At 35.2% G+C, this 18,730-nt stretch overlaps 1 protein-coding gene across 1 annotated transcript; it reads right to left on the reverse strand.

Annotated features, from left to right (window-relative positions):
* Positions 1 to 2,986: 2,986 nt before the first annotated feature.
* Positions 2,987 to 3,376, reverse strand: LOC131622609 (uncharacterized mitochondrial protein AtMg00810-like). The gene has a single exon (XM_058893655.1). It carries the CDS (start codon positions 3,374 to 3,376, stop codon positions 2,987 to 2,989), a length of 390 nt encoding a protein of 129 aa, XP_058749638.1.
* Positions 3,377 to 18,730: the final 15,354 nt, after the last annotated feature.

Raw genomic sequence — 18,730 nt, forward strand, 5'->3', positions numbered from 1 at the left:
CTAACATTTAGAAAATATGACTTCTAAAACATCTATTCTTTCCAACAACAAAAAAATTATATTTGATCGTTTTGGACAAGGTTGTTTTTTAGGACTTAAAAAGTAAACTAGCATACAAAATTCGAAATTTATCATAATTTTTTTATTAAAGGAGAGATTCAACTCATGATATAAATAAAAAGAGTTATAAACTTTAACTAATAGAATTTTGAAAAAAAATTTCACTTTTAAATCAAATCGTAGTTAAATAAAATTACTTATTATTTTATTATTGGCGAGTCTCCAAAATGTTAACATGACTCTGGTTATTATCAAATCGTACATGATATCAACATAAACATTTCACATATAACACAACTTGCCGAAGTGTTGATACCAACAATTCATATAAGAAATACTCATCTTTATCTTCATCTTCTTCAATAGAAAATTGATTTATAAACATAATCAAGTGTGAACGTGCTAGATTCTTTTGAAAGAATCTTAATATTCTACTGTTTTATTGATTCACACTCGATCCCGTTAACAAGAAGACGGCACTAGTTTCAATTTAAAAATAAAAAACTAAAAGGTCTTGCTAATCAGTGTGATCAGGACAATGGTTAAGCATTCCGAAAAAAGAAAATATTTTATAAAAAATTTAATATTTTAATTTTCGAGGTATTAAATACGTAGATTACCAAGATAAATTTACTATTTTTAAAGTCTTAACTATTACTCTAAGAGCACTGATTAGCATTTTCCTATTTCCCTCTGACTAATTATATAGTCAGAGTATACTTTCTATAATTAGAAATGTTATTTATAAATAGTAACAGTTTTTCGAAAACATAAACTTTATATATTGCTGGGGTTTCATATCAGACAGCTAACACAATAAATATACCCTTGGAAATTTTTTATCTTAAAATTTTGTTTGATACCGATTTGATATCTTAAAGACAAAAGCAATTTAAAATAATTTAATATAAAAAAAATACATGACATTAAGACTATGTTGTTGTTATGGACTAAAAAAATTAATTTTATTTTATATTTCGAAAAATAATATTTATATGGGTGAAAACAGATCCGAACTGGTCCATTTGACCACATTTTTTATAGGTTGAGTTGAAGTTTTCGATTTAGTGACCTACATTTTACCAACTCAACCATAATAATATATGTGACTTATGGATCATTATATATTTTTATGATTAAATAAAATTTTTTTGAGATCTTTTTAAAGCACAAATTTTTTAAACCTAAAATCTTAGTCTAGATTGTTTGACCCTTGGACTGGCTGTGGTCCTGTCTAACCCGCTTACAAAACAAAAAGGAATAGGACGGGAAGGGTTGTGTCCGCAGACTTTTTGTTAATACTTTTTTTTAATTAAAATAAAAATTAAACAGTGTATCGAGAAGTTAAATTTCTTAAAAACAAGTAAAATATAATTTATTTGTGTACAAATATAACCATTGTAAATAAAATTTACTTGTGTAACATATTATTTTTTTAAATTATAAGCTAGCACTATTATTTGTGTATAAAACATAGCCTAATTTTTTTATTTAAATTTAATATTCTTTTTGGTCGTATGTTAGTCTTATTGTTTATTTTGATCTCTTAATTTAAAAAAGATTCATATTAATTTTTTAATATTTTAAACGTATCATTTTAGTTCTTTTTGTCTAACTAGCGATGAAAAACTCATAAATCAGTCGCTAAATTCGTCGTTAATATGACAAAAAAGATTAAAATAATATGTTTTGCAGATTTAAGAACCAAATACCAATAAAATTATTTTGTTTATCTTAAAAAATCAAAATGAACAACGAGATTAACACAAATCTAAAAAAATATAAAATAAATATTTTATTCAAGGACAGAGCTACATACATCACTATGTAGGCCCATGCCCCCACTATATCATTAAAATTTCATTGGTAATATGTTACTCCCATATTAATAGTAATAGTAATGATAATGTATATTGCGTTCAATATTTTTTATTTCACTTCAAAATTTACTCCAAAATAAAAAGCTTTTAATATGAAAAATGTTTTTATCTTATCTTCTTTTATTCTATATTCTTAGAATTAAAGAAAAAAAACAATGAACTATCAATTGATGCGTGAAGATAAAATATGTTGTATAATAAATAAAAAATAAAAAAAATATTAATAATTTTAAAATATAAAAACGAAATTATAAAAAAATTATAATATTTAGTTATAAATAATATATTATTTTTTTAACATAACAAATGTAAAAATTTTGCCCCCACATTTAAAAACTCCTGGCTCCGTTCTTGATTTTATTTAACAACTATAACTCACCTGCATTATCACTAAAGCTGAAACATTTGTTTTACGAGAAATTCATGAGGGGTATTAATTATCAATAAATAAAGATTTGCACTTTTCTATACTTTGTATATTATTGAATGTTATGATTGTTAACTATTACATAAGGGTATGACTCACTATATATAAGTGGCTTCACATTTAGTTACAATCTAGCTTTAGCATAACTACTACTAACAAACTTTAACAAGCTATATACAAAAGATAGAGTTGACTGAGTCAACATATACAAAAACTATATCACATCTAATACTCCCCCACAAGATCACAGTGGTGATACTTGCACAACTTTGAGCTTGTTTCTGAGATCCTGAAAGACAGCTGTGGATAAAGGTTTGATCATAATGTTAGATATCTCTGCAGTAGCTGGGACATGTTAAATTTTCAGTTTGTTAGCCATTACCCATTCTCTTACAAAGTGTATATCTAGCTCCACATGTTTAGTTCTTGCATGTAGAATGGGGTTATGAGATAGGAGAACAGCACTCAGATTATCACAAAGCAGTGTAGGTGACATATATTGAACTTTTAATTCAGTGAGAAGAGATTCTAACCATAAAATTTCAGAAGTAGTATGAGCAAGAGCCCTGTATTCAGCCTCAGCACTCGATCTTGCTACCAGGGATTGTTTCTTGGAGCTCTAAGATATCAGGTTAGGCCCTATGAAGATACATGTTCCAGAGGTGGATCTCCTATCATCAGGATCATTGGCACAGTCAGAATCACTGTAGGCTCTTAGAGATAATGCTTGACTTGGATAAGTTGGAGATAGTAGCAGCCCATGTGTAGAAGTACCACTTAGATATCTAAGAATCCTCTTCACAAGACACCAATGGCTATCAAGAGAGATTTCCATAAATTGGCAGACTTTGTTGACATAGAAGGCAATTTCTGGTCTTGTTAATGTGACATATTGGAGAGCTCCCACAACAGACCTGTACAGTGTAGGATCCTGCATAACATCAGTGCCAAATTTTCTGGGTTTGTTGTGACTTAACATGGGAGAATGAACACCATTTGCTTCTTCCATATGTACTATTGAGAGAAGATCTCTGATATATTTTTTTATGTCAAAATGAGAGCTCCATTGGACTGATATCTTACTTCTAATCCAAGAAAATATTCAGGTTTGCCTAACTGTTTTAGGGCAAACTGTTGATGCAGCTTAGTGATCAATTGATGAATGAGAATAGAAGAGGACCCTGTGATTAGTATATCATCAACATACACTAAAGCATACAGAACAACACCTTGGTGACTGTAACTGAACAGAGAATGATCACACTTACTAGCTTTGAAACCAAAATGAAAGAGAGCTTGATTGAGTTTTTCATACCAGGACCTTGGAGCTTGTTTGAGACCATATAAAGCTCTGTTCAGTTTGCATACAAGAGCTTTGTTGGAGTGTTTAAATCCTGGTGGCTGTTGCATGTAAACTTCTTTATGAAGTGATCCATTTAAGAAAGCATTGTTTATGTCTATTTGTTGTATTTCCCATTTGTAGGTTAGAGCCAAAGTAATGATAACCTTTATTGTGTCTGGTTTTACAACTGGGGAGAATGTTTCATGGAAGTCAAAACCATATTGTTGATGAAACCCTTTGGCCGCAAGTCTGGCTTTAAATTTATTTAGACTACCATCAAAATTTTCTTTGATTCTGAACACCCACCTACAACCTATGGATTTTCTATGAGGAGGTAAGGTTGTGAGTGTCCAAGTGTTGTTGGTTATAAGCGCCTCATACTCTTGCTTCATAGCTTCAAGCCACTTTGGTTGAGCTAGAGCTTGCTTGACTGTAGAAGGTTCAGTGAAGGCAAGGTAAGCCTTTGGTTTAGAGTTGCCTGTCTTACCTCTGGTAAGCATGGCATGTTGATTAACAACCAAATTAGAAGGGGGTTGTTGCTCATGGAAGGAGACAGACAAAGGATTATTTGTTTGAGAATGAGGAACATAAACAGATGAAGAGTTAGGAACATTTATGTTTGACTGAGCATTGGGGGAGACATTTTGTAAGGAGAATGGAGAAACAATAGACTCATTTTGTACAGAATTTTCTAAGAACCCTGTGGACAATTGAGTAATATGTTGGGCACTAGAGGGACTCTGAGCCTGAGGTATAGACTGGTCATTATGGGTTGGCATAGCAGAACTATGTCATGTTATTGCTATAGGTGTATTAGGCACATCAGTGGGTTGAGAATTTTGATTTACAGGCTGTCCTATACTGGGTCCAATAGTGATAGAGAGAGGAATGGACTTAGAGGGTCCAGCTGTACCTGTTTCTGAAAGAGACTTTTTAAAACCAGTAAAGGGAAATTGTGTTTCATTGAAAACCACATCTTTTGACACATAAATTCTGCCTTCCCTACTAAGACATTTAAAACCTTTGTGATGAGGAGAGATTCCAAGGTAAACACTGTGAATACAAGATTACACTCAAAGATGTTTTTGATTCATGGCAAACTCAAATAAGCATTCAAACAACAAGACGGAAGCAGAAAACTCAAAGAAAAGCAAGCATTGATCACTCATAGGTCAACCCATTATGTTTATATGTTTATAGGTTGACTCAACACAAGCAAAACAAGAAGAATGCAGAAAAACAGCAGTTAGGTCGACCTACCATCAACCCAGGTCGACCTAAAATGGAGAAAAATTCATATACTCCTGCTAGGTCGACTCACACATCATTTAGGTCGACCTAAATTGATGAATTTTACAAACCAGCCTGTTAGGTCGACCTACACAACAACTAGGTCGACCTAATCTGTGAAAATGTCCCCAGAACGCATCAGAAGAGGATTCTGGTCGACCTACTCCTTCAACAGGTCGACCTAACTGGGAGCAAAATTCTGCAAGCTCTGCTAGGTCGACCTAAGCACTACAAGTGGTCGACCTAACTGATCAAGAATGCCAAAAATTCTGTTTCTCTCATCTCCAACTGTTAAGCTATCTTATATATTGTCCAAGGGTAATTATTCAATGCAACACCAACGACTGAAAGATACACAAATGCTTCTCATCTTCGTTCTTCATCATCTCCAACACAATTACACATAATCATTCTTGCGTTGCGGGTTAGTGATGAGTTCGATAACGTCCATGGAACGGAATTGAAGATTCCTAGTGGGTGAAGGTTTGTGGGGTTTGTTGGTGAATAAAATCTGCGGGTTTTGTCCTCCACGACGGGTGGTTCTTGGGGGTTTTTATCAAGAGACGTTCATTGAGGATTCGGCTGAGTGTAACGATTGAGGAACGGGGAGTTCAAGGAATCAAGACACTGCAGAAGGGAATCAAAGTGAAGCTCTTGGATAACCTTGATCTTGTTCAAGATTAAGGGGGAAGAAGATTCAAAGGATCGACATAATTGGTTTATCGTTTATCGCTTTGTTATCTTCTTTGTATATACTACTTTCAACATTAATGAAAGATTACCCAATTTCAATTTGGAATTGGGGGCAGACGTAGTCGTAGCGAGGACGATCGACGAACTGCCTAAACAAATATCGTGTTCTTGTCGCTTTTACCTTTTCATTTACATTCTGTTCATATTTGGTTATAATAGCAAATTGATCAACGATTCGAGTGTTAAGATTGTGAACTAAGAACGTTCATAAACATCACAATCCATCACACATTGAATTACCTTCAATTTGATCATTATCACCAAGTGTTTGTATATTTGTTTCTATCACTCTTACTGCATTGCAAACATTGTCCATCATACAAAAAGTTAATCTGATTTTAATAAGAGAAACGTCTTGATTCTGCAACATATACTCTTATCATTTACTTCAAGTCTTTGACTGGTTTTTAAACACATATATAATCGTTTCGATAGTGGTTCGGAATAGACGCGAGTCGATTCAGAATCACTTCCGCTGAAAAGTCGTTTAAATCCGTAAAACTGTGAACGATCTATTCACCCCCCCTCTAGATCCTAAGGCCAGCGTCTAACAAGTGGTATCAGAGCCTGGTTTATTCCGTGCTACGTGAAACACTTATTGGAAAGATGGCTTCCGGACCTAAAGGGGCTCATAATAGAGCTCCAGTTTTCAACGGCGAAAACTATGGCTATTGGAAGGATTGTATGTGTGTCCATATCAATGCAATTGATAGGAACATCTGGACAGCTATTGTCAATGGTCCATTTCAGATCACCATGACAAATGCAGCTGGTGCAGTTGTTCCAAAACCAGAAGATACTTGGAATGCTGAAGATGAAAAGAGATATGCATACGATTGGAAAGCGAGAAACATTCTAATCTCAGCTCTAGGAGTTGATGAATACTATCGCGTTTCCCATTGTAGATCAGCTAAAGCTATGTGGGACACATTGCAAGTTGCCCACGAGGGAACGGATGATGTCAAACTAGCTAGGATCAATACGTTAACTCAAGAGTTCGAACTCTTCCACATGGAAGATGGTGAATCCATCGAAAACATGCAGAAGAGATTCGTTCATCTGAAAAATCGATTAAATTCTCTTGATAGACCTGTTTCCAATGCAGTTGCTACTAACAAAATCTTAAGGTGTTTGAACAGGGAATGGCAACCCAAAGTTACGGCAATTAAGGAAGCAAATGATCTCAACACTTTAGACATTACCACTCTTTTTGGTAAACTAGAGGAACATGAACAGCATCTTAAATGCCTTGACATGCATGAGAAGAGGACAAAGAAAGAAAAGAACATGGAGAAAGAGGTAGAGAAGAAGTCAATAGCTCTAAAAGCTTCGAGCTCCAAGACCTCAAAACGAGAGCCAAAGGATAGTGACACAAGTGATGACGAAGACTCCGATGATGAGGAAATGGGACTGTTTGTGCGAAGATACAACAAATATCTAAAGAAAAATGGAGCAAAACATTCCGACAAAGGCTTGATCAACTATAGAAAGCAATCAAACATGTTCAAACAAGATGACGACAACAAAGGAAAGATCAAAGGTCTTTGCTTCAATTGTGGAAAAGCCGGTCACTACAAACCGGATTGTCCATACCTTAAGAAAGAAAAGGAGAAGAACCAAAGCAAAGGTCATAACAAATCTAAAATAGCTTACATAGCATGGGAAAGTGATTCATCTAGTGAAAGCTCATCAAGCGATGAAGAAGAATCAGCAAACCTATGTTTCATGGCTCATCAAAACAAGACAAAGAAAGCTGAAAAGTGTCTTGACATTGCCGAAAGGTTGTGGTTCCTTGATAGTGGATGTTCAAGACACATGACTGGAGACCTATCTCTTTTCGTTGAGTTTCAAGCAAAGAAAAAGGGATATGTCACCTACGGAGATAACAATCGGGGAGCCATACTTGGTAAAGGAAGTGTAGGTCCATCCACTGAAGACATTGTCAAGGATAAGGAAGATGAGAATGAAAGTATTGTAAAGAAAGATGCTGAGAGAGAGAAAGATGAGTCTCACAATGAAAATGAAAAAGAAAGCATCTCAAACAATGAAGAACTTCCCAAGGCCTGGACAAATGTGAAAGACCATCCAATTGACAATATAATAGGAGACATCTCAAGGGGCGTTACAACACGCTCAAAGATAAGTAACTTCTGTCATCATTTTGCTTTTGTTTCACAAGTTGAGCCGAAAAACGCTAAGGATGCATTACTTGATGAGCATTGGCTAATGGCCATGCAAGAAGAATTAAACCAATTTAAACAGAATGATGTTTGGGACTTAGTCCCTCATCCGGGAGATCATCAAGTAATAGGCACTAGATGGGTTTTTTGTAACAAACTTGATGAAAACGGTGTTATTACTAGAAACAAAGCTAGATTAGTTGCCCAAGGTTATAATCAAGAGGAAGGTATTGATTATGAAGAGACATACGCTCCTGTAGCACGTCTCGAAGCTATTCGCCTCTTACTTGCTTATGCTTGTTCTAAAGACTTCAAACTATTCCAAATGGATGTCAAGAGTGTCTTTCTAAATGGCTATATAAATGAAGAAGTCTATGTTGAAGGATAGAAAAACACTTAGAAAGGGGGGGGTTTGAATAAGTGTAGCTTTAAAAACTTGACAGATAAAAATAAAATGCACAGTTATTTTTATCCTGGTTCGTTGTTAACTAAACTACTCCAGTCCACCCCCGCAGAGATGATTTACCTCAACTGAGGATTTAATCCACTAATCGCACGGATTACAATGGTTTTCCACTTAGTCAGCAACTAAGTCTTCCAGAGTCTTCTGATCACACACTGATCACTCCAGGAACAACTGCTTAGATACCCTCTAAGACTTTTCTAGAGTCTATTGATCCACACGATCACTCTAGTTACAACTTGCTTAGATAACCTCTAAGACTTCCTAGAGTATTCTGATCCACACGATCACTCTAGTTCCTTACAACTTAATGTAATTCTAAGAGTATTACAAATGCTTCTAAAAAGCGATAATCACAACTGTGATATTTCTCTTAATCGTTTAAGCTTAATCTCACTAATATATTACAACAGCAATGTAGTGAGCTTTGATGAAGATGAAGATTCTGAGTTTTGATTTGAACAGAGTTTAAGCAAGTTAATTTGAGTTGTTTTGGTGCGGAATCGTTAACCTTGCTTCTCATCAGAACTTCATATTTATAGGCTTTGGAGAAGATGACCGTTGAATGCATTTAATGCTTTGCGTGTTCCGTACAGCATCGCATTTAATGTTATACGCTTTTGTCAACTACCTCGAGCCTTGTTCACGCTGTGTCTACTGACGTAGCCTAGAATAGCTTTTAACGTTCCTTTTGTCAGTCAGCGTAGCTTGCCACTTGTACTTCCTTCTGATCTGATGTTTGTGAATACAACGTTTGAATATCATCAGAGTCAAACAGCTTGGTGCATAGCATCTTCTGATCTTCTGACCTTGAAGTGCTTCTGAGCGTGATACCATCAGAACTTCAGTGCTTCTGTTCTCTTGTTCTTCTGATGCTTCCATAGACCCATGTTCTGATTCTGCTTCGACCATCTTCTGATGTCTTGCCAGACCATGTTCTGATGTTGCATGCTGAACCCTTTGAGACAAAGCTTCTGAGCGCTGAATTATGCGTACTCTTTATATATTCCCTGAAAAGGAAATTGCATTGGATTAGAGTACCATATTATCTTAAGCAAAATTCATATTATTGTTATCATCAAAACTAAGATAATTGATCAGAACAAATCTTGTTCTAACATATGTTGCTCAGCCACCCGGCTTTGAGAATTACATGTATCCAACTCATGTCTATAAGCTGAAACGTGCTCTATACGGTCTTAAACAAGCCCCTCGGGCTTGGTACGAACGTTTGAGCAAATTTCTCCTTAGTCAAGGGTACTCTAGAGGTAAAGTTGACACTACTCTCTTTATCAAAAGAAAAGATGAGGATATTCTCTTAGTCCAAATTTATGTAGATGATATTATATTTGGGTCGACTAATGCAAAACTTGTCAAAGACTTTTCTAAGCTTATGCAGAGTGAATTTGAGATGAGTCTCATGGGTGAGCTAAATTTCTTCCTTGGCCTACAAATCAAGCAACTCAGTCATGGAACGTTTGTGAATCAAACTAAATATTGTACGGAGCTGCTCAAAAGATTTGGAATGAGTGAAGCAAAGGAAATTGACACACCTATGGCAACAAATACAAATCTAGACAAAGATGAGAAAGGTAAAGAGGTTGACGTGAAATTATACCGAGGTATGATAGGTTCACTATTGTATCTTACTGCCTCAAGACCAGACATTATGTTTAGTGTGTGTATGTGTGCAAGATATCAATCTTGTCCAAAAGAATCTCACTTGAAAGCTGTCAAAAGAATTCTGCGATACTTACGTGGAACTACTACATATGGCCTATGGTATCCAAAAGGAAATGAGTGTCATTTGGTAGGATTCTCCGATTCAGATTTTGCTGGCTGCAAATCCGATAGAAAAAGCACTAGTGGAACGTGTCATCTATTCTCAAACTCATTGATAAGTTGGCATAGTAAGAAACAAGTATCGGTTGCATTATCCACTGCTGAGGCAGAATATGTAGCTGCTGGAAGCTGCTGTGCACAAATATTATGGCTCAAGCAACAACTTCTTGACTTTGGTATTAAGCTTGATCGCATACCTATCATGTGCGACAACACAAGCGCCATAAACTTGAGTAAAAATCCTGTCTTACACTCACGTACCAAACATATTGAAATAAGGCATCACTTTCTACGAGATCATGTAGAGAAAGGAGACGTTACTTTTGAACATGTAGAAAGCAAGAAGCAACTAGCTGACATCTTCACCAAACCTCTAGCAACGGAGCAATACTTCAACATTCGTAGGGAATTAGGGATACTCGATATCTCTAATTTGGGCTAATTACGTTTGTTTTCTCTTAATATTATTTCTTTACTTTATGTATATATATACTTTTCTTGCTAACATTTTTCTTAGCGTAAAGGTAGTTCATCATCAAGCCAGGCGTCATATTGAAAAAGCGGTAACGTAATTGTTGTTCACTTCCAAAAATATTATTGATACTATAATATGCTATCAATTAACATGCTTATAGTGACTTCATGCATAAAAAAAAACTGCTCTTGCTCACATATGTGTCTCGTACTATCATTAACTACCTTTTATCTACTATACTGTACATGCTAGCATTGTTATCTATGGTTCTCTTGTTACTCTCCTATTCTCTTGTTTTCTCTTTTTGATGTTGACAAAGGGAGAGATAGATGCTGGATGTACGGGGGAGCTTTGTTGAGAGATTGCCTCGTTGAGAGATAGATGCTGGATGTACGGGGGAGCTCTGTTGAGTCTTTATCACTTACTACCAAAGCTTAGACGAATGGTTTGCCATCATCAAAAAGGGGGAGTATGTGAATACAAGATTACACTCAAAGATGTTTTTGATTCATGGCAAACTCAAATAAGCATTCAAACAACAAGACGGGAGCAGAAAACTCAAAGAAAAGCAAGCATTGATCACTCATAGGTCAACCCATTATGTTTATATGTTTATAGGTTGACTCAACACAAGCAAAACAAGAAGAATGCAGAAAAACAGCAGTTAGGTCGACCTACCATCAACCCAGGTCGACCTAAAATGGAGAAAAATTCATATACTCCTGCTAGGTCGACTCACACATCATTTAGGTCGACCTAAATTGATGAATTTTACAAACCAGCCTGTTAGGTCGACCTACACAACAACTAGGTCGACCTAATCTGTGAAAATGTCCCCAGAACGCATCAGAAGAGGATTCTGGTCGACCTACTCCTTCAACAGGTCGACCTAACTGGGAGCAAAATTCTGCAAGCTCTGCTAGGTCGACCTAAGCACTACAAGTGGTCGACCTAACTGATCAAGAATGCCAAAAATTCTGTTTCTCTCATCTCCAACTGTTAAGCTATCTTATATATTGTCCAAGGGTAATTATTCAATGCAACACCAACGACTGAAAGATACACAAATGCTTCTCATCTTCGTTCTTCATCATCTCCAACACAATTACACATAATCATTCTTGCGTTGCGGGTTAGTGATGAGTTCGATAACGTCCATGGAACGGAATTGAAGATTCCTAGTGGGTGAAGGTTTGTGGGGTTTGTTGGTGAATAAAATCTGCGGGTTTTGTCCTCCACGACGGGTGGTTCTTGGGGGTTTTTATCAAGAGACGTTCATTGAGGATTCGGCTGAGTGTAACGATTGAGGAACGGGGAGTTCAAGGAATCAAGACACTGCAGAAGGGAATCAAAGTGAAGCTCTTGGATAACCTTGATCTTGTTCAAGATTAAGGGGGAAGAAGATTCAAAGGATCGACATAATTGGTTTATCGTTTATCGCTTTGTTATCTTCTTTGTATATACTACTTTCAACATTAATGAAAGATTACCCAATTTCAATTTGGAATTGGGGGCAGACGTAGTCGTAGCGAGGACGATCGACGAACTGCCTAAACAAATATCGTGTTCTTGTCGCTTTTACCTTTTCATTTACATTCTGTTCATATTTGGTTATAATAGCAAATTGATCAACGATTTGAGTGTTAAGATTGTGAACTAAGAACGTTCATAAACATCACAATCCATCACACATTGAATTACCTTCAATTTGATCATTATCACCAAGTGTTTGTATATTTGTTTCTATCACTCTTACTGCATTGCAAACATTGTCCATCATACAAAAAGTTAATCTGATTTTAATAAGAGAAACGTCTTGATTCTGCAACATATACTCTTATCATTTACTTCAAGTCTTTGACTGGTTTTTAAACACATATATAATCGTTTCGATAGTGGTTCGGAATAGACGCGAGTCGATTCAGAATCACTTCCGCTGAAAAGTCGTTTAAATCCGTAAAACTGTGAACGATCTATTCACCCCCCCTCTAGATCCTAAGACCAGCGTCTAACAAACACATTCATCACTCCTTAGTTGTAATTTGTTTTTATTATAGGGTCTGATGTGTGGAAAACATGAGCAACCAAAGGTTTTGAGACTAGTATAATCTGGTAGTTTATTGTATAATGAGTGAAAAGGTGATGTGAACTCAGGATATGTGGATGTAGGAAGTCTATTAATTAGATACACAGAGGTAGAGAAGCTATGGTCCCAATACTTGATGGGTAGGTTGGCATGTGCTAGCAGAGTTAGTCCCATCTCAACAATAGTTCTATTTTTTTCTCTAAACTGTCCCATTTTGGTGGTAAGTATGAGGACAAGTGAGCCTGTGAACCATTCCTAATTCATTTAGATACTTGGTAAAGGGGCGAAATTCTCCCCCAAAATCTGATTGAACAGCTTTGATTTTAGTGTTAAATTAAGTTTGGACATATGTAACAAACTGTTTGAAAACATAAAGAGCTTCAGATTTCTGTTTTAAGAAGTATATCCAGGTGTATTTGGTGAATGTGTCTACAAAAGCTAGATAATAAGAATAGCCTTCACTTAAAGGATTAGGGGAGGGTCCCCATAGATCTGTATGTATAAGCTCAAAAGGTTTGGAATACACAGTTTGTGTTAATGGAGCATAAATTCTATGAGACTTCCCTATGCAACAAGAATTACAAAATTCAATAGTGTCTTTATTACTCAAGGAAATGTTACAAATTTCGAGTACATTTTTAACAGCAACATAATTAGTATGCCCTAATCTAGAGTTCCAGAGAGAAAATTTATTGAAACCTGAGTCTTGAGACTTGCTATTTGAGTTATTTACTTGAACACTAGCAGAGTTGACTGTAGGTTGTAAGGAAGACTCCATTAGTGGATTGTGGAAGCAATACAGTCCACTAGAATCAAATAAGCCCTTTAGAAGCACTTGTTTAGATGCCTGAGATTTGACATAACATTTGTCAGCATGGAACTCAAAAAATACATTGTTGTCTTTGGCAAATTTGGACACAGAGATAAGATTACGAGAAATGCTAGGTACATGAAGCATATTATTCAAAGATAGCACAGTGTGAGGTAAAGTATTGGACTTAATCTTTGCTGAGCCTATAGACTTAATGGGAAGACCTTGACCATTTCCTATTAGAACTTCATTAGAACCTACATAAGGATGATGACTATGAAAATAAGAGTTATGAGAGGTAATGTGGTGAGAGGCACCTGAATCTGCAAACCAAGCTTGTGATTCAAGGTTTGCAGGTATGGTTAGATCATCTTGAAGAGCCAGAAATGCTGAAGCTTGAGCTGATGTCGTGGCTTGATTTTTCTGCTCTTCATTGGCCTGATTTCCTTAAACATTTCCTCGAGTTCTGGCTTGAGCTGGTTCAAAATTTTCATCATACCTGTGCCAGCAGTCAGCTACAACATGCCCATACTTTCCACACAATTGACATGTTGTACGATTTCCTAAAGTGTAGGAGCCTCTGGCTCTGCCTCGTCCTCTGCCTCTGATGGTGTTCCCACGACCTCTTGCTGATTGAGGATTTCCTCTGGTGTTCTTGGCATTTTGATTCTCACTTGTGTGTGCTACATTGGCTGTAGCTGTTGTGAGTGAAAGTTCTTGACGATACTTGTCAAGTTGTGCTTCTTGTACATAGAGCAAGGCTTCAATATCATATAGTGTTGGGGGTTCAATTTTGCCGTACACCATCATAACAAACAGATTATATTCTTCTGGCAAACCCTGCAGTATAGCATCAATTTGGTCACGTTCAGAGATGGGATCTCCAATAGCCAGGAGTGAATCCGGTATAGCACGAATTCGTAACACATATTCAGAGATGGATCGATTCGCTTTCTTGGTAATCTTTAGCTCAGCACGCAATTGATGAACCCTAGCTCTCATTAGCGCATTGAAGTGTTTGTGAATCTGATCCCAAATTTGATAAGAGTGTTTGTAAGAAAGAACCCTAGGAAGAACTGTTTCAGAAATTGTAGATAGAAGCCATGTGAATAGAGCTTGATCTTGCACAATCCAAGCCTCATATTCTTCAGATTTGGTGTTTGTAATCCTGTCCTCATCAGTCTTGAACATTGGAGGAATCTGCGGATTCACCACAAATTTTTGAAGTTTGTGTGAAAGAATCACACCTTCAACCTGTTGATTCCAAGGAAGGAAGTTAGTTTCTTGAAGTTTGATGGAGAGTTTTGGTCCGAACACACTGTGACTCATGGCTCTTGCGAACTGCAACGAAGTTTGGCCGTGTTGTGAGCTTTGATCAAAGTTTGCCATGGTTGACTCTTCTTGGAAGAGAAGCAAGATGCGAGTTTCTCTGAAACTCAGGAACGATTGTAAGCGGAAGCGAGAAGAAGATGGATCTAGGCGATTAATACCATATTGAAACTGAAGATACTCATATGTATCAGAAAGTGCTCTGAACTTTTCTATACTTTGTATATTATTGAATGCTATGATTTTTAACTATTACATAAGGGTATAGCTCACTATATATAAGTGGCTTCACATTTAGTTACAATCTAGCTTTAGCATAACTACTACTAACAAACTTTAACAAGCTATATACAAAAGATAGAGTTGACTAAGTCAACATATACAAAAACTATATCACATCTAATAACGAGTAACATGTCAAGTAGGCTTTCAGACGTGATTCAATAAAAAATGTACCAAATCCTAATACATTAAGAGGGCCACTTATGTGCTTAGATGAAAATATAATTCTGCAGATAGCAATTACAATTATATTTGTGACAACACTTTTTCTATGTGGTTCAATATTTCTTACAAGTAACAATTATATTTGTGTTAGTATTTATATCTATATTATGATGAGAACAAGTTTTTTTTTAATAATTATTTTGGTGTTTTTGTGTGTTTGTTTTAAGTTTTTGTGTTATAGTTATGTTGTTTTATTAATATTGAAGAATAATCTACTGACATTAAGAGCTGTTGAAGTTTTATTATGCGTTGTTAAAAAAATATCTATCGCTTCTTTGGTAATTATTTTGTTCCAAAATCAGAAATGAAGAAGATTGCGGAAGCTATGATGAATTGAAGTTTCGTAATCGATTTAATGATGTGACTCCTTCACTACTACAAAATGTGCAAACAACAACGTCAAAGTTACTACGGTTCGTCCAAAACTGTGGTGACACTTCTAAACTCAAACGCTAACAATTGTTTTTTATTTTTATTAAAAAATTTAAGGCTATAATTACGGTTAACTACATAATCGTGGTGATATAACACAACTTTCCTGGATTGAGTTCTCTTGTGTGCCATTTGAGGTAATGATGGATGATTAAGACGTTGAGCTGTAAAGCATACCTGCAAAATATACTAAGGTTTCACCTTTGGTACCCAAATTTTATTGGGTCTAAGTGTGTTAGTTTCTCCATAATGCCTAGGGTAATTACCTTTAAACCTTTTCAATTTGTCAAAACAGAAGAGCACTAAATGGCCAAGTTTTTTTTGCTATGTCCGTATTTATAAACATGATGATTCTTCTTCTTGTGATCTACACCTATATTAGGTTTTCTATCCTTTTTAAATACTAGTTCATTCTTATTTATGGAAGGTCTTTGACTTGATAGGATCAAGTCAAGCTTTTCCTTCTCTTGGGTAAACTTACATAGAGTTTCATGTAATTCAACTACTTCCTTTTTCAAAGAGACACAAGTATCACAAGATTCATTTGAGTTTCTAATTTTAGTTATTTCTATCTTAAATTATTACTTCCTTCAAGAAACCCTAAATATTTCTGAAAGTCTAAGTTACATTTTCTAAGTTTATCATTTTCTTCAACCAACTTATCACTTATTCTAAACTTATTCTAAACTTTCACTCTATTGAGAGATATATAGAAACTCTTCTCTTGCTAGATAACACATAACCAATATCCATGGTCAAAAAATGATTCTTCCACTTGATACATGCAACAAAAAGTTCACAAAAAATATATCAGATTCCCTAATTTACCTTTAATATACCTCTCACATTAAATTTTTATATTTGGATATCCATAATAATGGTTTCTTGATAAAAGGTCGAAGATGATGAATAGTATTTGAAGAATCTCACACACACACACACAACTAATTCTCACCAAATCCACACTCTAGGAGGTTAAATTACAAGGTATCAAGGTTCTTGGTGAATGAAGAACACAAACTTGGGTTTTCTCAAGGTTCTTGGTGAATATCTTGAGATTGATCAATTTAATTCATGATTGATCATCTTTTCTCTCATGTTTTTTCTACAACAATCACACACAAACTGTGTAATAAAAATATTGATATAGTCACACCCACCCACTCTCTCTATATGTTATATGATAGACAAAAGTTAAGAGTAATAATGAGGTGCTAGAGGGTAGGTACACAAAAGAAAAACAAGACATAATTGGATTTTTTTGTCAAAGCCATGAGCTTATGATTTGAATCAAAGAAAAATGACTTGAATCAAAGGTTGGAAATTAGGAAATTTGATGTTATGATTCGATACACAACTCAACATCATGCTTCAAATCATCTACTTCTTATGATTCGAGTAAAAAAGTGATGCAATTCAAATCACACACTCTCATGATTCGAATCAAATGAGGCAGTACCAAATTCTAATTGTTAAGGAAATGTATGATTCGAATCAAGAATCACAAGAGTCTTGATTTAAGTATTCTAACTTATGATTCAAACTACACTCAATACATTGACTTGAATCAAATTGCTAGGCTAAAAAAGGGATCATTATCATGGATTTAAGTACCAATTTATTGAATGCGGAGGATCTCAAAGGTTCAATAATAAACATAGCCGAGGTGAACAAATACGAACGTATTAAAGCAAATTACAAAGTGCGATAAATCAAATAATGCCCATACACACAAATTGACAAAATCATAAATAAAGTAATATTGATTACTATACTTTCACTCTCCCCCTTTTTGATGTTTAGCAAATTTGGAGATATTATTTATTGATTTGATTTGATCAGTTATTTGAATATGAAAGAGAAATAAAAATCTGGGAATCCGGTTTTATTAACCAGCAATACACAACAGATGGTGGCACAATACTTTGATACTTGAGATAACATTTCTTAAGCTCTTACGCTCCCCTGCATTAAACACTTAATGCATGTAAATATATCAATAATATCTCGAAAATCTTCTCCCCTTTGACAAATATCAAAAAGAGAAAAGAAAAAAATATAATACGCAAACAGATAACCACGATAATCAAAAGCCAAAACACGATGTAATACAATAGCAAACTAATCAAGCACCAGAAAATTACAAACAAGCATGATAACAACATACACAGTTTTAGAAAATTTACAAGATAAGATATAAAATTTATGATAAGAAACAGAGGATCAAAATACTCAGAAAATGGCCAAAACAATGCCATAAAATATATTACTAAAGAACTTTCACCAGAAGCAATATTCAAAAAATAATAGAAAATAATATTCAACAGTAAATAGATAAACAACAAAAAAAATGAAAATGATTATATGTAATGTGATGCATGGTAAACTACGCTAAATCAGTAGAGAAAGGATCAGGAGTAGCAACATGATCAACTTCAAGGTTAAGAAGAGTCGAACCCAAAACGTGAGCTATGTCATCTTTCACAGAAGTGAGTTCAGCCAAAATCTTTGCTTCACTCCCCTTTGCTTCCTCTCTAATATTTTCTTACCATTCCTTAGATTCATGATTGCGGGTATCTCTGGCCTGGGATTTAGCTAAGATCTTGCTAAACCACTCATCAAAATAAGCCTTAGCATCACTATATAACAACCCATCAGGTGAAGTAGACGAATCTGATGATGAAACAATATCATCAGGAGAAGAAGAAGTCTTTTTTCCTTCTTGCTAATACTTCATATGAATCTTCAATTCTATCTTCGTAAACATATCTTCCATGGTTGTCCAAGAAGTAGTATATGTGAGGGCAATGAAGTGTTTCAACGATGTCAAAACGTGTCTTTCGAGTTTGGAAG

The sequence above is a fragment of the Vicia villosa genome, unplaced genomic scaffold (assembly GCF_029867415.1).
Source record: "Vicia villosa cultivar HV-30 ecotype Madison, WI unplaced genomic scaffold, Vvil1.0 ctg.000032F_1_1_3, whole genome shotgun sequence".
Classification (NCBI taxonomy): Eukaryota; Viridiplantae; Streptophyta; class Magnoliopsida; order Fabales; family Fabaceae; genus Vicia; species Vicia villosa.

Excerpts from the sequence above, each read along its gene's own strand:
- LOC131622609 (XM_058893655.1), bottom strand. The coding sequence starts at position 3,376 with ATGGAAGAAGCAAATGGTGTTCATTCTCCCATGTTAAGTCACAACAAA.